Raw genomic sequence first — 26,885 nt, forward strand, 5'->3', positions numbered from 1 at the left:
CATCAGAAATAGCCCAGCATTAGTACTTGATACACTAGGTGCACCCGGTGGGAGTCTGAAATCTGAGCTTTGGTAAACACTTCTGGCCAAGGTGAAACTGTACAAACATGTTTTCCACATACCACCGTCAGCAAAAATAAAATTCCACCATGTTGACAGGCATTAAATCAAAATGTGTTAAATAAAAACAGGGATAAGCTCATATGAATGATGTTAGGATGAGTCGGAAGTTAAAGCACGGATAAAGGGGTGGCCTGAATCATGCTGTGTGTCTTGGAGATGATGTATGCGGGCACGGTTTGTTCTAGATCCTTTGTAAATGCATCAGCATTCAAGAAGTCTCACTCAGCAAGAATTGTGAGAATGTGAAGACAAAAACCTGTTTGCTGGGTTTCTGTCTCTCTGTGTTTCGTAATCTACCTACAACTTCTCTTTGTTATGTCACTTGTCATATCGTTTCCATCGCAGTTCACCGCACACCCAGTGGTGGAGGAAGTATTCCTATTTAAGTAGGGTTTCAATAGTGCAATGTAAAGAAAAAAATTTATGCGTTACTAATGAAACATACTTAAAGTATAAGAATCAAACTACTCACTATGTAAGCAGAAAGGTTGTGTGTCATTATTCTATTGCTCTATAACATAATATTGATTCATACTTATTCATATTAAGCAAAAACCAATTTGTACTTTTTAAATTATAATGCAAAGGTTAGCATGACAAAATATGATATTTCCCTGTGAAATGCAGTATGAGCAAAAAGTAGCATATAAGCATTAATGTAATGCTGCTTTTGTATATTTTTGACTTTCACTGTACTCTGTGTTTTATCATCTGTTTCAGTGCCCTAAACATATAAATAAATACAGCAATATGCAAAAGTATCAAGCCAGCCTTCATTTCTTTATATTTTGCTAGGAAAATGAGAACTAGGCGCAGAGATTTATTGAAACGTGCAAACATGTATGGAAATACAGTACACAAGGCCAAAAGAGAGTCTGTGCAGCTCTGACAAGCTTGAAAATCAATAGTTTGACCACCTTTATTCTTCAACACAGTAGTCTTCAGGTAGAGATCTCTGACATTCTTTAACAATCCTTTTGTTCTGTTCTCTGTTAAAATGATCCACACTGCTTCAGTAATGTTGAGGCCTGTGTTCCGGGGAGGCCAGTCCATGGCTGACAGTGTTCCTTTGTGTGTTTTTATATTCATCTATGCCCTTTACTGCATTCTCAGTGTGTTTGGGATCATTGTCATTCTTGTCATTGTTTATCTGTTGTGTTTTAAGCCTGACATTTCTTCTTTTTCCTTTCAGTTTTCCAGTTTCCTCGAAAATCTTTTAAGGACACTCTGCACAGCATGCCGAGATGTGTAAAACTGTGTTTTTCATAGAGTCAACTAAAGACATGGAGGCAAATGATTTCTTTTTACAACATGCGACTAGTAACAAAGTGCCATTTCTTTGCTAAGTTGCCTCAACACTGGTTCATTCCTTGAGTTAGGTGCAATTTTTGTGCTTGAATGATTCATAGGTCAGTGTTAAATGGCTTAACAAACCCTGGAGAAGCCTGGAGAACTATCACTATCACAAATTAAAAGAAAGTCTAGCACCTTGGAAGGAAACTATAAAGAAAGGAGGGCGTCTCAAGATTTTTGCACAGTACTGTGCTGTAGAGTGAAGGCAAAATATTGAAGAAGTAAAAATGTGAATGCCTAAACAAAGGACCTTTTCTGGATAAAAGCAAATGTGCTTGGAGCCATGTCCCTGTCCCACATCCCTCCCGTCCCAAAACTGCAAAGCCTCATGAAAACAAATGAACTAATCTTAGTGCTGCTTTGAAGATTAGCTGATCCCAGATCTAGTTAAGAAAAAAAAAAGAAGCAGGTCAGCAGAGCAAATGTGCACCACTGCAGAGGAGAGATGTGAAACTGGAGCTGGCTTTGCTTTCTCAACAGACCTGTCAGTCATGGACCCCGCCTCACTGAATTCCTCTATTCTCCCGTGAAAGGCCTTTCCACTTGTCAGAGGACGTACCGCGTCTGAATGCAACAACCAAACCCGGATCAGTTCGGGAGAGTTTCTTGATTGTGTGTCATGTCAGGAGCTGAGCATCCACCGATTACGGCGGGTGTCATCATCATCCCCGAGGCTTCAAAGAGTAAGGGAGAGAGAGGAGATAGAGAAGGAGGGGGAGGTGGTTGGGAGAGAGGGTTAGAGTGGTGTGCTGAGCTATAGGAACAGGCAGCTTGAGTGGGAACTCTAGTACTTGTCATCACAACTGCATGTTGCTGAAAAGTGTGAGGCAGGGGTGTCTGAGTTAAGCGGGGAAGCTTGAGGCGAAGCAGCAACAGCAATTAGAACAACAACAGCTGCGAGAACAACAGCGACAACAGCTCCCATCACAAACAGACAGGTGGAATGGGGCAGGCCTCCTATTTTACTTTATAAGACAGTAAATAAGGCGTCACCGTGGGGTGCAGACGGTAGGGTGTGGGTGTGTGTCTGTTTGTGTGTGTGAGAGGAAGGCAAGGAAGCTTAAATGCTCCCCCTGCAAGTTTTGGAAATGAAATTCATAATAAGATCATATGAAAGCAGTCAAAGAAATTCCTGTCGTGGATTTGATACGATTTTTAATCAGCCATTTAAAAAAACCCAACTTGTCTTTCATACTGAACCTCGTGCACCGCTTAAGGCTGGCAGCCATCACTGAGACAAATCAGGAGCAGCGTCCAATGTAGCACATTAGCATTTACGACAATAAATGGGAACCTTCTAATGACATAATGTTTTCAGGTAAGAAGGACTTCAGATACTTGGGATACCACGACAGGGGTTTGAAAACTTTACAACAATACTGCAGTGAGTGATTTCCCTGTTTTTGTACAGTTGTTGGATTTCATGTAATATTGTAACTTATTTGTAAATTTTAAGCACATTTGGACTATTTAGTTACCCCAAAAGAATTACGTTAACACGCATTTCAAAGCTGTGGACTTTTGTGTTTTTAAAAGGCCTAAAAATAATGACGCTGTTTGAGCGTCAGGAGGAGAATTTCGGGATTGCTGAATGTATCAACACCTTGCCACAGTGACCTTGGTTAAGATTGGTTTTTGGTTTTCTTTTCAGATTTCTGCGTCTTTGAATTATTGAATAAAACATCTTACTGATGACTGTTTGTTGTGCAATGAACTCTCTAAAGTCTGCAGAGTAAATTGAACAGTGCAGTCATGAAACCCATGAAAACAATGACGTATGTCCCCGGCACAGGACAATGCGACTGCTAAAGCTCATCGGAGGAAAGCCGTCCTCAGTTTTAAATATGTCACTGTGCTTTTCCGACTTTGGTAGCGTCCCGATGCTTTTGAGAAAAGTCTCTGCCAAACTACAATAACTAGGTCAAGTCAAGCTGCTTAAACGAAGGCTTAAAGTGAGGTAGATGCAATTTCATAGGGAAAGAGTCTCGTGCACACCATCGCATTTAGGGGAAAAATAGGATGCGGCATGGTTATACTAAGCTAAAATGAACGCAGTTGTAGCAGTTAACTTTTTTTTCCATGATCGTTATTGCTCTAAACTGTTTAAGAGGGACATTGATTCAACTGTAGGGTCATTTTGAGGCTTCAGGTATTGAACTTTATTGCAATACTCTGACCTAATTAACACAGCCCAACAAACGGGCTTTAAAGGATATTAAAAGAGACTTGAGGCTTTCCCACAGAGTCTGGTTATAATTTGCAGTCTGGGGGTGGGGGGGGGGGGGGGCGTGGGTGGAGAGGGGCCCCCCAACAACTCCTGACCTCAGTAGTTTTCTCTGACCGCCCTGCTGATCCACCGCGCACTCAGAGCGGTCACATTTCCGTCCGCTGGCTCATTTCAGAAGGCAAAGACTCTAAATTCTCCTTATGTTCTGTGTTTTCTTTTTTCTTTTCTTTCTTTCTTTTTTTTTTTTAAAGTGGACTGACGATAAGCAGACTTATCTCCTCATAATTAGACCCGCTGCACTGCGCACACACCGACGCGCTCTGGAGCGGCGCTTTGTGTGTCTGCCGTGCGTGTGAGTAATAGCGCTTCCCCAGTGAATGCCTCCCTCTAGCCTATAACCCATTATGTGCAGTCGGGAGGCGGAGGCGAGGGCGAGGCAGGGCGCGGGAGGCAGCGGCACGCACGCTCCATTAGCGGACCCACTGCCGCGCCGCTCTGCCGGTAATTTGCGTAACGAGATTGGAGCGAGCCCAGTCGGTCGGCGCGGTCTCCCCGCGAGTACCAGCCTCTCTTCCCCTATCGTCGCACCGCTTTTTCCGGCCTTGTTTCCGACGCAGCCCGCAGCAGCAGCAGCTGCAGCAGGGGAGGAAAACAGACACACAGAGACCGGGGGATGTGTGTGCGGCGCTTTGACAAATGCGGTTTCCCCTCCGTGTTTTCTCCCCCCTCCCTCCACACGCTCTCTCTCTCTCTCTCTCTCTCTCGGTGAAATCTCTCCACAGTTCCGTTTTGAGCTGATAACCAGGCGCCATCATGTGGACGAGCACGGCGTGATAAGATAAAAGAAACGGCCACCTGCGCCGTTAGCGAGTGTGCAGCGATGCGGGAAGAGCGAGCTTTTGAAAGGACTGGAAGAACATAAGTGAAATTATTTATAGGATGAGATCACGTTCAATGGAAATTTACATTTTTGTTCATTTATTTTATTTTCATTTGACTTTTTAGGGGGTATTTTATTATAACACCATATAGGTGCTTGTCGTCTATTTAGCCTACGTTTAACATGTTGTTACTTTTAATCTGATCTTTTCTCTACTTCTCGTTTAAACCGAGGCCCTATACACTGGTCAAATTACGAGCTATCTAGTGAATCAAATATGGATTAGATATAATTTCCCAATTTTAAGTGAATATTTTTAGTGAACCGAGTGGGGATTTTTTCGTGTTAAATGGTAAATGGCCTGTATTTGTATAGCGCTTTAGTCCCTAAGGACCCCAAAGCGCTTTACACATTCAGTCATCCACGCATTCACACACACATTCACACACTGGTGATGGCAATCTACATTGTTAGAAGAAGTCTTATGGAAACAACAGGAAATCATGATGCAGAAATGGCTACAATGCTGTGCAAAATTCTTAAAAGTCAAAAGCAATAAAAACTAAAATAGACTTTATTGTAGTCTTTCTTTTTTTTGAAGTGGTCTTGAGGAGCAGTTCTTTCTGAAGGTATTTCAAAGTTTTTCTTTGGACATTGGCTACTTTTTCACTCATTTCCAGTGCAGTCCTTGCACCTGAGCGTTTTCAGAGGAATGTTTCTTTCCACTTAACACCGACCCATGACTTATTCAAGCTTAAAAAAGACACCCAATTCAAGGGATGAGCCGGAACAAATTGTAAATCGTATCTTTAGGCATTTTGTTACAAGCAGCATGTCACAAAACAAATAATATCTACAGCATGCAAACGGTATCTCAAAGTCATGTCACATTAAGAAATTTGAAAAAGTCCAAAAGAAACCTTAGAGATGCACCTTACTCTTCTTCACTGAAGACTCATCAGAAACCGTGTCAATGGAAGAGTGGCTGTCAATGTATGTTGCCATTTTCCCTGCAGCATATAAATAAATGAGGGATGGTTCAAACTTTTGCACAGTACTGTAAAAGAAAAAAATCCCCAGTTACGTTTCTGTTGAAGCAAAAATGACCACAGTGCAAACAAAAGTGTTATTCTGTATATTTATTGATAATAAGACCACTGATGGTGACTTAGTCGATAGTAGACGGCATGGTGCAGTTCTTCTTCGGGTGTCTAGTGACCCCATGTGTAAGCAGGATGGTATTACAATTTAGTATTTACAGGAAAATATCAGTTCAGAGAAAGGTAAAGTAAGTTTAAGGGTGCTGGAAAACATACATTCACTAAATAAATATACAGTTTCAAAAGCAACAAGCTTTGAAAAGCCACAACCAAATACTGACCAAAACCGAATAACAACAGGATCCACAGAGTCTAGACGCTCGCACTCTCTCGCTTACACGCACGCTCAAGGTTACAGAGATAGTCAGCTACAGAGGAACAAAGTCTCACACGCACACGCATACCGAAAGAGAGATAAAAAACCACTTGGTGAAAGTGTAAACTGAATGCCAACCGAACTCTAATAAATACACAGCTAAACTGCGCGTTACTCTCAACGAAACATCGGCCACGATTCTTTTTTTCAGTGCGGGGTCTTCCTATAAACTATTAAACAAATACAGCACAAAGTGTGGATTCAAAACTGTGACACAACATTTATACTGATTAGCATATTAGAATGAGAAACGGTATGTCATATAAATTACATTTCCGATACATATCTACAGCTGATGATGACGATGATTAAGCATGTTGCATGGCACCACACACAATACAGTAGATGAACACGTGTCTTCCTGCTAAATCTGACATCCTTTGCCGTAGCAGACCGCTGACGTTAGCTCAAACCAGCAGAAAACAATTGGCGACCCTAATGATTCGACATGACACTAGCAAGCTGTAAAGCGCTGCTCTGCGAGCTCTTAACCACTAGAACGAAGCAAAAAGTAAGATGGGTCTCTTTAAAGCTAAAATCTGCCAGTAATTTCTACATTTTCTACATATAATAACACGAACACGAGTACTAAAACATCACTAAAGTGTCAGTATGCGTCATATAAGTACTTGTTTCCCCTTGCAGGCAACTTTCATCCTGTTTTCCATCTGTTCTCTATATCAGCAACACTCTAAATGGGCTTGCAGAGACTGTGTAAAAGTCAGGGCCTTTTTTCTGTATTTAATTCATATTCAGGTTTACAAGTATGACCCTCAAAAAACCCCAGCTGAAGCACATGTGGCCTTTGATTGCTCCTCAAAGGAAGCTGAAGAGCAGTAACCTTAACGATTACTGATTACTAGAGGTCTAATTCAGAGCCTGAAAAAACCCGGTCACACCAGTATTGAAGCAAAATCAGTACATTTAAATGAACTTGCAGTAGTGAAAAGATGTTTAGGTGACGTTTGCATGTTTTTCTGTTTTTTTTTTTTAATTTTAAACTGGATAGTCCAATTTTTTTCTTTAATATTTATTTTAACCCTCATCTACCAACCAAAAAAATGTAGATACAGTTATCAGACAGCTTTCAATGGTATAATCTGTGTTTTGTAGAAACTGATTGAGTTAGCATCTACACTAATCTAAGGAGCTTGGAAAGACAAGCGTCTGGACTTCTTTAAGTTTCCTTGAAGACGTTTCACCTCTCATCTGAGAAGCTTCTTCACTTTTAAGAGCAACTAGTGAAGTCCTATGGTAATGTCCCCAAGAAGGTCATGGAACCTCTATTGATCCTCTACCTAATCACACGAGCCAAGGTGTGAAAACAGGTGTGGACCAAGGTTTCAGGTGAACCCACTGTGAAACCTAGCCCCACCCTATCATGTGATTTCCTGAGGTCAAAAGGCCCAGGATGTGAGTGGGCGTTAAGGCGTCTGGGAAGGGATCTCAAAACTGGATTATAGACAGTTGGTGTCGTAAACCACCACCTCTGTTCAACGTTGGTTGTTCACAGTGGACATAGATGGCTTCCTTAAATCCTCTTTCAAACCGTCTGTCTTCTCTGTCCGACATGGGAACATTGGCATCCTCGAAAGAGTCCCCTTTTCTTTTAGATGCAGAGATGCTATCTACACTAATATGCTAAATGGCAATTGGTGTGACCAGGCCTTTTAGACTGACCTCACAGGTATGACTCGCTGAACGGACTGCATTTCATTCCATGTAAAACTAATGACAGACTGTAAAATGTGCGCAAAGTTGACTGTTATTTTGTAGTTTGGTATTTGTATCCCACACTAAAGTTTCAAAATACCATTAAACCTGTGCCATTCATATTTAAACTACCTAAATACATTATTTTAGACAAGAAAAATATATCATGCTTTGTCTTAAGGTTAAAAATAATCTTTCCCCTTCTTTTTCGGCTTCCTCACTTTTCATATAAACCTAAAACATACTCCTCAGTGCATGTAATCAATTCACAAAGTGTCACAACCAAAGGATACACAAGGATGAGCGACAGCAAAGTCAAATGCAACAACTGAACCTACCTAGTAAAAGGATTGCTCTCAAGCTTTAGCAAAGTCATTTAGTACAAACATGTGCAGTGTTTTTTTTAAGCATGCTGCAGCCAACTGAGAAACCAAGTTTGAGCCCGCTCATCTACCCGAGACCAACACCGCTGTCCACTCAAGACAACTCTGGTCTACCTGCTTGCCGTGGGCCGTCCTGATCTGAGATACGTGCCGGTGAGCAACTTCTACATCGAGCCGCGATGGAACGTGTGGTATAGAAAGCTGTGGTGCAAGTGAGTCATGGAATGGTGCTTTACAGTAAGATACATTAAGATATTACATTAAGATCACAGGCAGAGAGACGGAGGGACGTAAATTCCAATTCGGATGTTGGGTAGAGTTTCAGGAATTTACTCTGGTCGTGTGTCAAGAGTCTTCGTCTCTAATTCTCTTCAACTCCCTCTCTGAAAGATAAAGAAGAGTTCACGTTGTAGAATAGAGAGAACAACGTTTTTCTTTAAATTTACTTGGAGAGGTGATCTTTGGTTTTTAATGGCTCCTACCTGCCACCTCACATCAGCTACACCATCTCATACTGATTGGCTGTGATGATCCTGGACAGACAGCAGGCCAGCAGCATGCCAATCAACTGAAAGACAGAAAAATCGGCGCGTTGAGGATTTATTTATACACCAAACACCAAACGTGCACGCCGTCACCTGCAAAAACCTCAAGTCCTACCTGTGAGAACGCAATCCCAAACGTCACTCCTGCGATAATGGCCATGTTGGTCTCCATGAAAGAAGTGACCAACTCAAAGCAGCCCTGGAACACAGGGGGCAGGTTAGTCCGCAGAGGGTACGGGGACATGTTATATGAGCAAATCAGAGGCAAGAAGGGTATGTGGGAACGTATCTGAGGCAGGTGTTAGTATATGGAGAAGGCAGGGATTTGAAAAGGCACGTGAGGACGTCTGATGTAAACACAGCTACCTTCTAACCTGTGAGATTTATCGACTGTCTGACAGCAGATAGATGAGAAGGAGGAAAGCAGAATACAAAAACTGACCTGGTGGTACACCTTGCTCGGGGCTACAGTCGCGTTGCGAAGGTCTTCGAGGTGGCAGTCAGAGGAGTTGAAGCAGCAGCTGGCAGGAATGCCATTTGAGGGATAATACACGCTCTCAATCCAACTCGTGTAGTTATAAACGCCACAGCAACGCAGCTGAAGAGAGGCGGAAACGGAGAAAGATCAGAATTATCCGTCAATAAATTCACATTAACGACGAGTCAAAAACACAGTTTCCTTTGTTCAACAATTTCCCACATCTTCTTATGTACATCAACCATTCACACCTACACCCACTTCAGTGTCACCAATTAACCTAGTAAGCATTTTTTTGGACTGTGGGAGGAAGCCAGAATACCCACCCTGACACAGGAAGAACATACACACTGTAATGTTGTAAGACAATGGGTGTTAACCACCACACCACCAAGCAGCGCAGTGTCATTTCGTTTTCAGCAAACGCTGCTTAAAAAGGAGTGAGTTCAGCATCAGACCGACACACTTCAAATGCATGAGCCGTGTATGGCAGCTAAGCAACAGTGCCCATTGTTAATAGTCTTATGCCTGATTTAGACACTTTGTAAATCTTTCTAGAAAGATTTCTCGGTCTACAGGAAATGAATTTCTCACTGCATGACATCCACTAACTGGGGTGCCGACGGTTTGACCCTCGGTTCTTTGAAGCCAGGCAAATGTGGGTTGTGCTGTAAAGGGCTTCGAGTCATGGATCTGATTATAATGTGATGTGGCTTTTTGTACACAAACAGTGCTTAAAAAACAATTGTTTCACTGGCTTTGTTGGCAATAAGAAAAATAAAACGTGTACTGACATCTGTGAAACCTTTAGCTTTAGTCGCGTGTTTTGATTTTCTGCTGCTGGATTCTTTAGCTGTTCATTCATTCTTTATTAGCTTATGCTAAGACTATTTTTTTCATATCCTCTCTCTCTTTCTCATCCCATCTCTTGCTCCTTTCCTGCTCCAAACGCATCACATCAGCTGGCAGAGGCGTGTTCTTTCCACAGTTAAATCAATCTGATTTTGCCACAGTCCCTATGTGCGAGCCAATCATTTCCGTCCTGTCAAGATTTTTTAAAACTGTTCCTTCCCCTGCTGCTGTCAGCTGTCATTGCAGTGTCAAATCAATGCAAGCCTCCTCCACCCTCTTTAACTCCACTGCCTGTGGGTCTCGTGAGTAGTCCTACCCTACCCCCCAGAACTCCACAATCATCCTTAACCCTTTGCTCCACTGTCATAGGCATCTGTAGACTCCAACGGTGGCGGTGGAGAAAAATACCACTTTAAAGTGACGATGTCTCATTTATTTAATCTTGAGGATGAGGGCTCACCTTGTGCTGCAGGTTATCGACGGCACGGCTCGCCTCATCCTCGGCATTGTAGTGCTTCACCGCTTCAGTGTACGTTCTGCGGAAGGTTCCCTTGATCTGCGATTTAGGGACGATCGTAAGCACAGGCATTAACAGAGAAAGGCTGTTTACTGAGCTACAGTCTTAAAAAAGAAAGAAAATTGGTACATGCATACTGACCTCGTGGCGAAACACAAATCCAGAGATGCCCGCCACTAACTCAGCGAGGAAGACGAGTGACAGAAACATGGCATACTGCAGAGAAGGAAGGGAAGGAGGAGGGAGATTTGCATAGTTAGTGTGAAAACCCTCTGCTTTAGATGAATATCATTTGCCTATGGTTGTACTACTACACAACACACACACACACACACACACACTCCAACACATTTACTTGACTGTCATTAATGGAACAAAGTGCCCTGCAGCAACCCCTCTGTGGGATAGCGGTCAACCATTATTCCCTGTATAATGTGACCTGAAGCTAATTAATCAGCATCGACACCATTCACTGCAACATAACACCCCCTCCACCCTCCCCCTCCTCCTCCAACAGCCTCTCACCAGCTTCAGCATCCATGGGCTTCCTCTGCAGGTGGCGAAGCAGCCAAACAGGCCGAAAACAATGATGACTGTCCCGGTGCCGATGAGGACGTATGGGGCGTTGGTGGAGTTGTCGGCTATCAGAGAGATGTACGGGCCCAACATCAGCTTCCCCCATACTCCCACCGCCAGCAGGATAGCTCCTGTTATCTAAAGGGTGGAGGTTGTGAGCGAGACAGATGTTAAACAGAGAAGCACGGAGAACAAGAATGAAATTTGCGGAGCAGGCCTTTATTGCTGCACCTCTGCGATATTATGGTTTACAAAAAGTTGTGTTTTAGCGCCACGGCGACAGGGAGGAGGAGGAAGGGGATCAATACAGAACAAGAAAGGAGTGCAATTAGAGTAAGGAGGAGGAGATGGGAGACCGAAGACACAAATTTATCTGGAGTACAGGATGGCGATCACCTGCTTTACACACACACACACACACACACACACACACACACACACACACACACACACACACACACACACACACACACACACACACACACACACACAGCAATACACAGAGGAAGAGAGAAAAGGAAAGAGGACAAATCAAAGAAGCTCTTTGATCCGAGGCGAGACGCTTCCTCCTGTTGCGCCTCTCTTAGCATTTCAAATGAAGGCTACGGATAAAAGAGCGTGTTGTACGAGGCAGCTGAAGCGGCGTGTGTCTCAGCTGGGTATGTCTTGCTGGCATCAGAAAGAGAGCGGGGTGTGGAACGGCTGCTGATGAGCTGACTCCAGCGAGGGCCAACTCATCATCCTAACCTCCTTTCTTCCAAGAGGAGGCTGTTCGCCGTCCTGCTGCCAAGGCCCTCTGACTGGAGGGGGAGCAGCCTGTACAAAATGTCTCTGTGCAGCCTGAAACCTTTAAAGCTAATGAGAGAAATACACTCGGCTCTCTGCGGTTCCCTCTTAGCTATTAGTCACTGATGCAGAAGCGAAACAGAAATGATTAACAGCAATACGGAAACCAGGGCTGCCTGTAAATTCAGAAAAGCCTCCGCAGGTTAATGGTGGTGTTAACAACATTTACACTTTGCCCCCTTGGCAGGGTGCACACACAATGCCTCGACAAAGGTCTTTCACCGTGACTAATAGCCAGCCTGTGCTTTGACTGAGCTGCTTTGTTCTGACTTGTTTGTTTGCAGGTTTTGAGCAAACCTTAGGTGTCCTTTTGACCTGTAGCTTCAGAATATAATAATAAAATGCAGTTGCGGAGTAAAATGGCTCAACGTAATTGTTGCTCATGCAAAAATGCGCTTATGAATTTTCCTATCAGCATCATGGCACGCCCAGACAATGAGGTCAGCTACGGCCTACGGAGAGGCAAAGCACTTTAACTGAACTAGCGCTGTATCTTCAAATTCCTTGTTTGAGGCTGGAAAAATAATTTGCATGAGTGATTCATCCAATAACCCCCGGGACAGACTGCCAACCTGTCCAGGGTGTACCCCGCCTCTCGCACCGTGACAGCTGGGATAGACTCCACGCATCCACGACCCTGAATTGGATAAGTGTGAAAAAAATGGACGGCTGGATGGTTCTACCCATTAAGTGTTCGATGCATCATGCAGCAGCATTGGGTCTGACAATGACTATTTCAGCACTTTACTCCGTGCATGCACATAAGTTGACTTGTGCTGTCTTTAAATCATTTGCACTGTAACAACACACAAAGCACTACAAATTGACATATTGTAACTTTAAAGTTGATCTCAGTACAAACATGAGGCAAGAACTGATGAATGATTAATTCAGTTTCTCGCTCTGTTTTGGTCTCTATCAAATAGCTGTCTTGTTATCTGCTCTACAATATTAACCACTGAGCTGCATAATTTATCTGACCCCAGTTTGATGGCGAGCATGCAGTGAAATGTAGCTCAATCACAGCTTTTTTGGCTGATACCAGTCTCACAGATTTGGAAAGAAGGTTGTTGAAAGCAGTGAGACTAAACCAAACTGTTAAAGTCACAAAACAAAAAGCTAAAAGACGCTAAAGAGCTGCAGAATCTCTGTGGCTTCATCACTACAACTCATATTATATACACTCATCCAATTATTAGTAATAGAGTAATGCTCATTATATGTATAATCAGGTGTAAGTAGGCAAGGAAAAAGACTTTTGGCAGCAGAAGCCTTCTGGTTTCCATCTGTGTGTGCTTATGGTTCTATTGACTATATTATGTAAATTAATTATGTTCGAGCAGGCTTGCAGGTAAACAGTCCATGTGGAGAGCAAAAGCAGGATGGCATTTGACAACTATGATCTTTTTTTCTTTTTTTTGAAATACCTTAAAACAGAAATCTTTTACAGTCATTTAATCTTGACTAAATAATAAAATTCAACACATTTTTAGGCAACTTCCTGTGACATATGCATGGCTGTCTGTCGCCCTTATGAACTTGAATTGAACACTCTACAAATGAGAGACTTCAGAGCAGGGATTTCAAACTCATTTTCAATTGTACAGCCCACTTTGACTTTAAGTGGACCGGACAAGTGAAACTATATTATTATTACTCTTTGTTTTTCTTGATTGATGAACATTTTCTTCTTTTTCTTAACAGAAATCTCTATAATAGACAGTGAAAAACAGTCATTCAACTGTTTATCTATTACTTCGCTGCTTTGGTGCCTTATGAATGGCTGTGGAGGAGGTCTTTATCAGAGGAACAAGCGGTAAAACTTGTCATTTTTGTAAAGTACAAAAATTTATGTTCGCCATCATATTTTCAGTCATCCAGTGGACCAGATTGGAGGCTTTGCGTGGCCGATTCTGGGCCCTGGGCCGTATGTTTGACACGCCTGCTTTAGACCATCAGCAAAAAATGATCGATTCGCCTACCTCTGTAATGCGATAATAATCGACGCAATTACATTTCGTTGAGAGACTGTTTTCGGACACTTTATAGATGGACGCTTCAAATTAAATAATTGACAAAGAAATGCACTTCATCACTTCACTGATGCAAAAATCATTTTAAAAATCCAATAGTGCCATAAAGCAGCTGTGGACAGTGATTTGCAACATTACCCCCTGAAAGCCAATACAGTGGAGAGAACATTTCTGGTTCATAAAATCTATTTTTTTCCCCTCCGCACTCTCAATTTAAATCTATACTGGAAAACCAGAGGACACTGAAAGCATTCAGATAACACAATGTGATATAAAGAAAGATATATGGGCTTCGAAATGTGGAAGGAGAGAAAAAAGCAGCATTTTTAAGAGGCTCCACAGATGCAAAAGTTTAAACACTATGACTAAATGGGACAGGCCTGCTATTATACTGTCATAATAGCAGACCTAATAAAAGAAGGTACAAAGTGTTGGCTAAACTGATGCAACTTAACATATGTAAGCAAGCTGTTTTTTTTCAGTTCCCTGCTCAGCTGAACTGAAGGACTGCGGGCTGATGATTAGATTCTTTAGTAATGACAGCTACTCTTTCTATTAACAGTGAATCTAATAGCCAGAGCAGACTGTCATTCCGGAGAACAGTCCTCTTGATGACGATCTACTCACTGTTTATGGCCATCAGCGACAAAATGTCTCTCCTCAAAAGAGCCGCTGCCGCTGCATACCAATAAATGATCATCTTGTCACTGCTAAAGTGCTAATTTTAAAGTCAACTGGGAAATCAAGTCAGAGAAGCATGGGGCAAAATCGTCTCGACTTCACTTCTGCTGCTGAATTTCAAACACCTCTGCCTCCTCCTTCTCCACCCCCCTCCACCCACCCACCCTCGGGCGTTTTGTTTGAAATTCAATGCCCGACTGGCCACCCTGGTTCCAGCACAGAGTTTAAAACAGGTCACCCTCCTCTCTCTTCCCTCCTCCTCCTCCTCCCTTCATCGGCCTCATAAAGAAACAGAAGGTGCAATGACAAAATATATGACTCCACCACCTGCTCTGCGTTCCCCAGCCCAGTATGTGCACACCCATGTATGTGTGTTCTTCCCAATTATGACATTATTTGCCACGAGAAACCCATAGAAACACTTCTCCTGCACTAAATGTGGTGCCAGCGCTCTCTCCGAGCTCTGCCCTAAGGGGCTGAGGACACCAAGTGAGCCACGAGACTCTTCTGCACTTTTGGCGCACGAAGCATGAAACCTGAAGCTGTTGATGTAAGGGAGTGCTAAAAGACCATCCAATCCAGACTAAATATAAAAGTTCACACGCGTGACACCGGTGCATGTCTACAATGTAGGAAGACACACAGCACAACTCTTCTATTCAAGAGTTTTTCAACTACAGATCCTAACTCGAAGGGCTGATCTCAGCTTTAACGACGTTCTACAAAGTTAGGGTTAATTCAGTTAGGATTTATTTAGGTTTTGCTCAAAGGAAAGTATTGAAGCTTTTGTTTTTTTTGTTTTTTTTGAGCTTTCTAGGGTGAATGTTCAGGGTGAGTGCAGAGGGGAGCTTTTAGATCATTTCCCCCTGGCTATATCTGGCTGCTACCAAAAAGACAGACGGGAATAAGTCTGTAATGCGCAATTATGGCTAAAAAAAATCAGTCACACAGTACTGTGTTCAGTGCTGCCTTATGTTTGTACTGTTTTGTACTGTTCCCTGCATGATCATATTTGAAGACTGGGCTGATAATCAAAAGGTAAACAGAGGCAAATCCAAAGCACTGCAAATCAAACAGAGATAGCATTTCACTCCTCACTTCACGGATTAATCGCAAACTAATTTATCTCAAAATTTGGTTTTAGCGATTCCTTGAGTGATCTGCCGTTTCAAATCCTCGGGAAAAGAAGTATAAGGAGTGTTAAATACAACTGAGCAGAATCAATTTTTTTGTATTATTTTCGAAACGGAAAAAGAATTTGCTGCTTAACACCCTAGTGAAAAAAGAGCTGGCAGAAATATTGATTGTGCACTACAAATTTAAGGCTTTTGTAGCGCTGTGTTGGTTTGCATAATTTGTATTTGCGCTGTCATTATTAAGCGTGTAAAATATTCAAACAAAAGAAGGTGGGCCATGCACAGGGGGAGGATGTCCGCACACAGAAACATGCATATTCCTAAAATATAGGACTTAACAAAAACATGTGGCACTTTATAAAGATGTCAAGTCAACATGATGGACATTTTTCATCATTTATATATTTATATATATATTTATAACATGCTAGGAAAATGGGAAAAAGAGTAGGAGCAGTGATGTTTTGAAACATGCTCAAACATACAGAATATAAGCCAAACAGAGTTTGTACAACTCTAACAAGCTTGAATTTGGTATGACAACCTTTATGCTTCAACACAGCCTGACCCCTCTTAGATATGTTTTCTTGTTATTTCTTGTTGAGGCCCGAGCTCTGGGGAGGCCCATCCATGACAAGATCTCTAACAACACTGGCGAAAAAGCCACCCCAAACCACGACAGAGCCTCCGCTGTGTTTTACAGATGGCTGTAGACACTCATTGTTTTATACATATTGTCCATGATCTTAACCAAAAATTTCACATTTTTATTTATTGTTCTATAAGATGTGTTGCCACTGATTTTTAGTCTAGTTCCTGATAGCCTTTTAGGCATTTTTCATGGATTCATTAATAAATAAATGGTAATAAATCAAGTGCTTTAACAAAGTGAGTTAGGTGCCTTTTATTATAGTTGAATGACTCATTGGCAGTGTTGGGACTAACGCGTTATTAAGTAACGCGTTACAGTAACTACGTTATTATTGTGGTAACGAGCACGGTAACTAGTTATCATGCCAAAACCAGGAATGCGTTATTCGTTACTGGGATTTAGATAGGCTCGTTATTCGTTACTTTGTGTGGTGGTTATCGTGGAGCTTCCACAGATTCAGTAACATTAGCAAGTGGTGGAAGCCAGCAGGTGGATGAGGGAAAGGGGAGGCAAGAGGAGAGACCCGAAGCGACTGCCGGTCCGAGTGTCAGGTGAACTGAACTTCAGGTAAGAAGTTATGACCTGCAGTCCATCTGTATCAGATATGAACCAAGTTTATTTTCGTTGTGCTGACTTTTTCGTACTGGGTACTAGCTAGCATGAGGGAGTTTCTATACAGCTGGGTGGGTGCTATGTTACTGATGTTGAACTTTATTTTGTTCATAAGGTTAATTATTAGAGTTGCCAACCGTCCCCTAAAAACGGAATCGTCCCGTATTCAGAGAAAATATTACGCGTTTCTTATTGAGGTGAAAAGGAACGCGATTTGTCCCGGACTTCAGCTACAATGAAAAAGACACAAAGCTGGAGTTATTCTGTGTCTTTGCTGCACAGCTGCCTCTTCTTCTCTCGTTCTCTCACCCTCCCTCTCCTGTTTCTACTTCAATCATTAAACTGATCAATGATCAGCTGATCGGCTTTTCTCTCTTGTTTGTTTATCGCCCACTTTGCGCCAGAAAGGAGAAACCAGCGGATGTCGCGCTAAACAACAGCAGCACGTTTAAGCTTGATCAGCTGTTGTTAGAATTTATTTAATATTAATTTCTAGTATCAGCTGATGTTTGCTGGAGCCACAGCTGTAAACCTGCTGGCCATGATATCGGTTTGGTTATGTGGTGAGAGGGAAACATGAAGATGAAACCAGGAGATGTCTTTACAGAATCATCAGAGCTGAACAGGTGATGGAGAAACAGGTTTACCTTTTAGTTAACATGAATGAGTTGAAGGGAAGTTATGAACTGTTTCTGAGAGACAACTTACACCAGGATCCTTTTTTCATGTAGCTGACAGCTGGTAACTGTGCAGGGGCGGGTCTAGCAAAGTGTTACCAGGGGGCCAGGTAGGGCATTAACAGGGAAAGGGGGGCACAAGGAAATACTTTCTTATTCTCATTTAAAATGTCTCGCTTTTAAAAAATAATTATCTGAGTCTTGCAACAAACGATTGATAGATTGATACATATATACCATCAGAAACAGTGTACATCACTGTCACAACAGTGTTTGTTTTCATTCAAAGGCTTTATAATTTTTCCTATGTCCCGGGCCGATTTTTTGTCCCAGTCCAGCCCTGTATGCAGCTCATCTGCAGTCTGGTGTTACCTACATCTTCCTATTCAGAAGGCAGAATTTCCGAGTTCTGAGTACAATCGAAAGCACCACGACTGCAGTTTTTGTGTTGGATGTAAAAAGCGCACATGACGCTGTGACGTAGGCTAGAATCATAGCGGCGGTCAACAACGGTCCAGGCGTGGGATTTCTCTCGTGGAAATGTGCACATTATCTTTTCCTTTCTATTGGTAGGTGGCAGAGGTGTGGACTCGAGTCACATGACTTGGACTCGAGTCAGACTCGAGTCATTCATTTTATGACTTTAGACTTGACTTGAAAAAATGTTCTAAGACTTGTGACTTGACTTGGACTTTTACACCAATGACCTGGGACTTGAATTGGACTTGAACCGGTTTACTTGGAAAGACTTGATATTTTACCCCAAATATAAAATTTAACATGCATATTTTAAAGAGATTGAAAATGTGACGTCATTCACGGGTAGAACCGCAAAGGATTCTGGGAACTCGTGGCAAGCGGTACTAGCGCACGCAGGCTTTCAATTAAAATCAGTTATACAGCGATAAAAAGAAACACAAAAATGTCAAGACCGGCAATAGCCGGTCGCATGACAGCCATGGGAAGCCGACGGGTAAAGAGATCGGTTGTTATCGGATTACGTCGTTGAAGAGAAATTGTTCGAGCCATGTTTCCGAAGTAACAAAGAGGCGACTGGATTGCAGCCATTCAAAGACCAAATATAACGTCCCAGAACACTCCAGCTCACAGGTTAGTCTGCTCCAAGCATTTCCACAAAGGTCAGTCTGCTGTTGTAGTTAATGCGTCATTTTTCTTAACATAATTGGTGATATAGGTTACAAGCAAGTCTGGCGCTGAACAGAAATCGTCGCGCTATGCTCCTTTGTTTATTGTGCATAAATAGTGAATTGTCCTGACACAATATTGCGTTTCGCTTCTGTTATTATGGTACATTGACAAAAACATATACTTTTATTCACAGGGTAAAACAGTTGTTTTGTATCACTAATTGCCCAGTGCGATTACAGCATACAGTATTATTGTCACTGCTACATTTCTGTGATGAACCAGAAATTATTTCCACTACTAATTAATTACCGTTGAGCTCAAAGGTCCTATTAATAAACTGTTAACGAATGTGTATTTATGACGACAATTTGTGAGACTGGTAAACTTATGATACGTACGATGGTCTTTACTTTCCACACGGTGCATTTCAAGGTCCTGCACCCATCCGTCGGTAAACTGTACCTGGGCTTGTTGCAGTGACCGGAAGTTACTAAACTTCACGAGTGTATGCACTCACTCCAAGAAGCGTATAATTATAAATATGCATATAAATATGCTACGATGAGATAGCTGACTTCATCTAACTAGCAAATGTTTTCCAGGCTACGTTGGTGATGCAGTTTTTTTTAAAAATGATATTTAAAAAAAAAAATCATTTATTTATGTATGATATTTTTGTCATGCGATTTTAAAGCCGGTCCTACAACCGCATCCAAGAATAACATGCAGCTTATCTCAGAACTGTTGGTGAAAATTATTCTTGGAGCTAGGTTTAATTGAGCTGCATTTTAAAGAGGTGCAATTTCACAATTTGTGTATATTTTCTAAGTTCACTATTTTGTCATGTGTTGAGAAAAACACAGATTTAAAAATTACATGGTCTAATATTTACATTTAGCATATAACTGCAACATGCTTTTTTCGTTTTTTTTTTTTTAAAGACTCGAAAGGACTTGAAATTCGAAATTTCAGACTTGTGACTTGACTCGGACTTTTACACCAGTGACTTGAGACTCGACTCTGACTTGCCTGACATTACTTGAGACTTGACTTGAGACTTGAGGATAAAGACTTGAGACTTACTTGAGACTTGCAAAACAATGACTTGGTCCCACCTCTGGTAGGTGGCACAGTGCACTTGTGGCAAGTAAGCAAGCTAGAAGACTAGAAGAATCTTGCTGGGTATCCAGTTACGGAAGCAACACATTAACAAGAGATTTCTGAGTAAAACCAAAGTTACTTTCCCTAGTAACTAGTTACTTTGAAAGTAACAAGTAACTTGAAGTAACTGAGTTAGTTTTGATAGAAGTAACTAGTAATGTAACTAAGTTACTAATTTAAAGTAACTTACCCAACACTGCTCATTGGTAATTATTTTGTGGCTTAACAAACAAAAATATTCCTCTGAAAATGGTCAGGTGCAGGGGCTGGCAGCCAGTGTCCAATGACAAACTTTGAAAGACCTTCAGGAAGTCATTTTTTAAAAAATGACAAGAAGGTCTGTGTTACGACTGTGACCGTAATTGTGTGTGAATCTGAGTGTCCAGGTGCTCCTCCGGGATTGGTGCATCCAGGGTGGATGGCTCACACCGATTGGCTGAGGACTGGGAGGCAGCGGATAAGAAGAGACCGCCAGGGACTGCCAATTCATTCATCCTCGGCCCAACCCAACCGGCAGACCGTTCACTGTGTCAAATATTATGTTAATGTAAGAGCATGTAGGGGTGGACCGCCTTTTTGGTTGATCAGTTTTCTCCTGTTTTTGTTAGGCAGGGAGGAAAGTGATTGTCGTTTGGTTTAGTTCTTTTGAGTAGGTAAGTTGTGTTTATCCCTGAGATAGGTTACTTTTTGTTTGTTGTTTTGGCCTTGGGTTCACCCTGAAGTTATGATATGCTCCCTTCCTTTGTTTAACTGCACTTATTGTAAATAAATCACTGTCACAAAATATTAAGTGTGTGACGTGCTGCTTGGGGTTGGACGGGGATGGATCACCCTTTATGTTGTGGTCTGGCCGCGCCTAGACGGGCCATAACAGTCTGGCTGCTCAGGAAAAAAAAAAGAAGAAAGAAATAAGAGATGGCTCAAGACTTTTGCACAGCACTGTATCATACAACACAACAGCACAAACCCAAAGGACAACCCTAAAATTACAAGTCTTCTGCATAGCCAGCAACTGAAATTGGAAAAATAAAAAAACCCTAAAACAATTATGTAGTCGATATATTATTGACTGATGTATATTGAAACACATTTGAATGATATTTCAATATAAATTAAATATCTTGTTCTGTCTTCTTCGGTGGGAGGATTTAATGAATTTCCCTCTTTATGTTATATTAAACTGAATATTTTGAGTTTATGGACTGTTGGGCAGACAAAAAATACTCTTTTTCTAAGTGTTTGCTACATAAAACAATAATTTGGAGTAATTGCTTATTGCATCACCGCTTTCAGCAAAGTGCTGGATATTTACATCCTTTCACAACCACAACAAAACAGGGAGTCAACAAAACTAATAAGCAGTATCTGCATTAACGTCACATTTAAAGTTAGCAGGTATTTTACTGCTAACAGGAATGCTGTATTTCAATATGACACTGCCACTGTGTATTTACAATCCACTATTTCAGATAGAAATACTATCCTGTTGACTACACCGCACTTATATTTGTTATGCAGCTCTACAGATTATGATTTAAAAGCTGACAAAGCGCATATAAAACACACACACAACAGTTTTTATGTGGTTAGTTAAACCACACAAATCTACATTTAAATGAGTGAAACTAGTTCTGCTGCTGCAAACAGCAACACTGAAATACAGCAATAATTATGAAGTAGCGGTAAAACAATGTGAGGCTGACAGAGCTTACAGACCTTTTACTTTTCTAAGCTCATTTTTGCTCTGCAGTTGAGTATTTCACAGCACTACATAATGTGTGAGGAAGGCTACAATGCCAAAATATGTCATCACAAGCAAGACTCCTACATTGCAAAAAATAGGGATAAGGACAAGAATCGATACAGCATAGTACAGAGACACAAAATAAATTAATTAATTAAAACACTATGAAGAAGAAGACTCGTCTCATCTGACAGGAGGCAATCTTTCTGCAGGCAGTCGCAGTCTGACTCAGACTGACTGCATTTAATCTCAAATTGCTGTCTAATTTATAAATGCAGACAGGTTGCCAACATGCTACCATCAGTCTGAATGACTCTTTATCAATTAGTGCAGTTTCGACACAACTTGGTGCCCCTGGTTGTATCCTGGTTACATTCCTGTAGAACAGAAAGGTTGGTGAGCACAAATATAATAGTTAAATGTGGGTTTATGTCTATGCAGACAGCAACGGATGTGTGATTTTTGATCATTTATCACCGATAAACGCTGTATTATCAGAAACAGATTGCATCTAATTGCTAACTTGAGCCCCTGATGCTGTCTTACAACATTTATTCCAGGTTTTAGTCAGAGTGTTGACAATATCATTTTGAAGACAAAAAGAAGTGAGATAACGTTATCTTATTGGATAAAACAGATCCTGAGTGTTTAACTTTGAGGACCTTATTTGCGATTGTAAAATCGCAATATTTAATATCATAAACCCTGAATCAAACCTTAGTTATCCTCTAACGGACTTATGCTGCTGGGGATTTCCATGATGCACTGAGTGTTTGTCTTTCTCTCACCGAGTGTTTATGCACCACTCTGCAATTAATTATGAGATATTATTCATCTCTGGCTATCTTCTACAGCACGTCCTCTGTCTTGTCTCCCTACCCTCACCCCCAACTGGTCGTGGCAGATGGCTGCTCCACTCTGAGGCTGGTTATGGTGGAGGGGTTCTTCTTGTTAAAAGGGAGTTTTTCCTTCCCACTGTTGCCAAATCTCTTGCTCACAGGGGGGCGTCTGATTGTTGGGGCTTTCCCTGTATTACTGTAGGGCCTTTACCTTTACATAAATAAAATGAACATCACAAAATGTAAAAAAAATAATTTTTTAAAAATCACAATATGGTAGAGTGAAGTGTTGCGACGATATATAGCGGGATGTCTGGTGAGTGCCACCTTTAGTAATAAGTAATTAGTACACAATGCACTCGTTTTAAATTTGATGCCTTCACGCATTAATATGAATCAGCTAATCGCATATTTTTGGTAGTTTATTCATAATTTGTAGTCCTTTATGTAACGTTTGAGTCTGGAGCGCAACAGAGTAGCATCATGTGCACTTGTTTCTGACGATGAAGTAAAAATAAATTCCACCACTGAGGCTACACCGACGGTGCGAGGGCCCTTTAAGAATCTATACCAGCGACCCCGAAATCTATAGTATGTGGCCGGGGAAAATGGGCTCTAACCAGGGCCTCATTGCACAGACCAGGCCCTTAACGCCGGAGTTAAACCATCGCAGTGATGTTAACATCATCCACCTCGCTAACTGATACCAACCATGATGCTATATGTGATATAAGCTACGCACTGACGCCCAGCAGCCAAAACGGGCTGTGTGTAACCTTAACCCCCGTTACATAGCCCGCTAGTAGATAACAAATGTCCCACAGACGCCGAAATAGGCGGCTTTATTTCACCTGTGTGGATTAATATCAAAATTGAGCGTTTATTCAAACGACGGAATGGATCCGTCGATGATGCTGGCACTGTCCACTCCTTCATCGCGCACAACAAAAACAGAGCAGCGGCGGATTGAGATGGACTGACATCTTCCTCCGCAGGGTATTTCTTTTGTGTTTAAGAGGATAGAAAAACGCTACCTACCCAAAATACGAACGAGTAGACGATGAGGAGAGTTTTAAGGCAGGTGATGACCGGTTTGGTCTCCATTGTGGATCTACGCTGGACCCGCTGTGGTAAAAATTAACGGGAGCGGAAAAAAACAGAAACGTCTCCTGCGAGCTGTCGCGTTGCGCCCCTGCTCTGATGCAGCCGCACGGCGTCACTAGACCTGCTCACAGCTCTCACATCATGATCACTGCTCTTTTTTCATTTAGCATCAAACAGCAGCATCGATTACTGCATGAGGCCAACAGTTTTTAATAATGCTGAATTTCCTCAGTGGTGGAAGAAAAATATAGATCCTCGGGGGTGACTCCAGTAAAAGCTTCTTAAAGAGAGTGAAAATAACAAATACTCCATTACCAGTCAAAATTTACACTCCAAAGGTTATTCAGGTAAAGTGAGTACCATGCATTGGTGTGTTGTTAAGTTTGCTGACTTACAAAGAAATGAACAGTCTCTAATTTTTATGGAGAGACAGAATATCAACCAAAAATTCCAGAAAAAAAGAAACCACATTATACAAAAGTTAGAAATTGATTTGTATTTAATCCCTGAGCAAAACATGACTTAGTACTTGGTGGAAAAACTCTTGTTGCTAAGTACAGTAGTAAGATGTTTATTGTAGTAGTTGATCACCAAATTTGCACGTGTCTCAGTAAGGATTTTGTCTCACTCCCCAATTAAGGAAACTCTAAATCCTTTAGGTTTCTTGACTGCTGCTTGGCAACTTAAAGCTTCAGCCCCCTCCACAGATTTTCTGTAGGATTGTGGTCTGGAGACTGGAGACCAGTTCTCTTTCCCTTGCTGGAAGAACCATGACCCATCTTTAGTGTTCTGGATGAAGGAAGGGAGTTTTTGTCCAATATTTTATGGTACATTTTATGGTACCCTTAACAGAAAAAATACCCCCAAAGTCCCAAACACAGCAGGCACATTTGATGCCTAAGAGATCGATTTTAGTTTCATCCGACCACAACACTTTCTCCCAAGCCTTGTCTAAATCACTCAGCTGTTCACTGGAACCTTGCGGTTGCTACAAGATTTCAATCCATTATGCTGTAGTGCATTACCAATGGTGTTCCTGGTGACTGTGGTTCCAGCTACCTTCAGATCATTAACAAACTCCTCCAGTGTAGTTTTCAGGTGATCTGGCACTCTTTTAATAAGGCAAGATTTTGCACGGAGCTCTAGACCAAGCGCGATTGATAGTTTTAGATCTCTTCCATTTCCAAATAATCACACCAATAGTTGTTACCTTCTCACCAAGTTTCTTGATGATGGTCCTGTAGCAAATTCGAGCCTTGCACAGCTCTACAATCCTGTCACTAACATCCTTTGACAGCTCTTTGGTCATGCTCGTGGTGGTGGAGAGATTGGAAGGGAAAAATTGAGATAGAATAAGACAGAATAATACAAAATGTGAGTACAAAAGTACTCATGTTTTGCACTCAAAAGTGCAAAATTTCCTAGAAGCTTAAATAAAAAATGTTGGTATATTATAATTACAACTGAAAATGTAAAAGTTCCTAGAACCCTTAGATTTTTAGTTTTTCCAAATCGTCTGTGGGGCTTTAACAGCAGTACAAGCCCCCACTGCAAAACAAATACTAAATGGTATGTTACCTGAGGTGAAGAACCTCAGTGGGTCACTCAAAGCTACAAGGCTATTAGAAAGGGATTCCAAGTTCACAAGACCACTGCGCATTCCTTCATAAAGAAGTTCAAGAGCACTCCAACTATGTCAAGGTTGTAATCCCAAAGTGTCCTCAGCCTTGGTCCAAAAAGGTTGTTCAAGTCAGCAGTAATCTAAGAATGACCTTCAAGGCCATCTTGGAGAACTTGTCAGCCTGAACCAGAAAGAGACTGCAGTGCACCTGTTTAGCTTTTGGAAAGCAGCGCTTAGAGAAGGGTGAAGCTTTCTAGTCATCCAGTTTGTGATCTGGCAAAACACAACTTGAGCTGTTTGGCCACATGGTAGCAGTCTTTATATAGAGGAGGACAGGAGTGCATGCAATTCAATTTTGCTTCCTTTAGTACAGGCACAGGATCACAAAAAGTGTGAGCTAGATCCTTGATGAGAACATAAAACAATCGGGTTGGGTTTACGTGTAACTGTGTCCCAGACACAAGGCCAAAGCTATCCAGAAATAGTTCACCAATAATCATATGAAGGTTCTTGAGTGGCCTATGCTGAAAAAGGAATGGCCTAAGATACTGAAAGACACATGCAAGAATGTGGTTGTGAACTACAAGAAAACACATCACTAAAACAATATTTTATTGATTATTAAAATGGGCATGGTTGAAAGCTAACATTTTGAGCACTCTGGCAGAAAAACTTAGTAAAAATTTGAGTTTTCAGTCACTGGTGTTGGAGATCTTGTCAAAATTAATTGAATTATGAACACAGAAAAGTACCATGAGGTTTTGATCACACATCCAATACCATCTGGGGAAAGCATCTAATTCGCAATAGCTTCATTTTTCAGCACCACACTGCCAATGAAAAGCATCCCTTGGATAGAAAAACACACAGTGGAACACTATCAGCCATGGATTGGTCTCCCCAGACCCTGGATTTCAACATTGTTGAAGCAGTGTGGGATCATCTCGACAGAAGACAGAAAAAAAGGCAGGCAACATCCAAAGAAGAGCTTTGAATGCCCTTCAAAAAGCTTCAAAAAGTGAACTATTCCTATAGACTCCTACAGGAGCTTGCTTCAATGAGTTCAACAGTGTCATAGAAAGAAAGGTGGTCACACCAAATATTGTAAAAACTCTGTTCTTACCTTATGTTCTTTACTACCATGTATGTCTGCGCGTTTCAAAACATCACTTTACCAACTGACAATTTTTCTGGCAAAATATAATGACATGAGACATGTCTCAACATTCTTGCACAGTACTATATATAGTATGGAAATATTGGGGAAAAAAACTACTTTTGTGTAATTATATATTAAACAGATACCTTCAGTGAGCTCTCCAGCTGTATGGGTACAGTCCTTTCAGATAAATATAGATGCACACAGTTAACTGGCAAGCAAGTGAATGTTACTAAAAATTTCCATATACAAGAGTTTGAAAACCTTTATAGAGTTATGTATTGTTGTAAAGAAGGATATGTCATATCATGCAAAAATAAATAGCAATGTTGGCACAATGCAGATAAA

General features: G+C 41.5%; 1 protein-coding gene across 1 annotated transcript; it reads right to left on the minus strand.

Moving 5' to 3' along the window:
- Positions 1–7,627: 7,627 nt before the first annotated feature.
- Positions 7,628–23,863, minus strand: tspan7b (tetraspanin 7b). Its single transcript, XM_040005822.1, has 8 exons — positions 23,692–23,863; positions 11,073–11,261; positions 10,689–10,763; positions 10,491–10,586; positions 9,143–9,298; positions 8,816–8,899; positions 8,638–8,723; positions 7,628–8,538 (listed from the first exon to the last, which is right to left on the minus strand). Exons 1-7 carry the CDS (start codon positions 23,755–23,757, stop codon positions 8,655–8,657), a joined length of 735 nt encoding a protein of 244 aa, XP_039861756.1. The 5' UTR covers positions 23,758–23,863; the 3' UTR covers positions 7,628–8,538; positions 8,638–8,654.
- Positions 23,864–26,885: the final 3,022 nt, after the last annotated feature.

Source organism: Simochromis diagramma, unplaced genomic scaffold, assembly GCF_900408965.1.
Source record: "Simochromis diagramma unplaced genomic scaffold, fSimDia1.1 OVJJ01000501.1, whole genome shotgun sequence".
NCBI classification, from domain to species: Eukaryota; Metazoa; Chordata; class Actinopteri; order Cichliformes; family Cichlidae; genus Simochromis; species Simochromis diagramma.

Excerpts from the sequence above, each read along its gene's own strand:
- tspan7b (XM_040005822.1), bottom strand. The coding sequence starts at position 23,757 with ATGGAGACCAAACCGGTCATCACCTGCCTTAAAACTCTCCTCATCGTC. Across the intron at positions 9,299-10,490 it reads TCGATAACCTGCAGCACAAG|CTGCGTTGCTGTGGCGTTTA; the intron begins GTGAGCCCTCAT and ends GCCTCTCTTCAG. Across the intron at positions 8,900-9,142 it reads CGAGCAAGGTGTACCACCAG|GGCTGCTTTGAGTTGGTCAC; the intron begins GTCAGTTTTTGT and ends CCTGTGTTCCAG.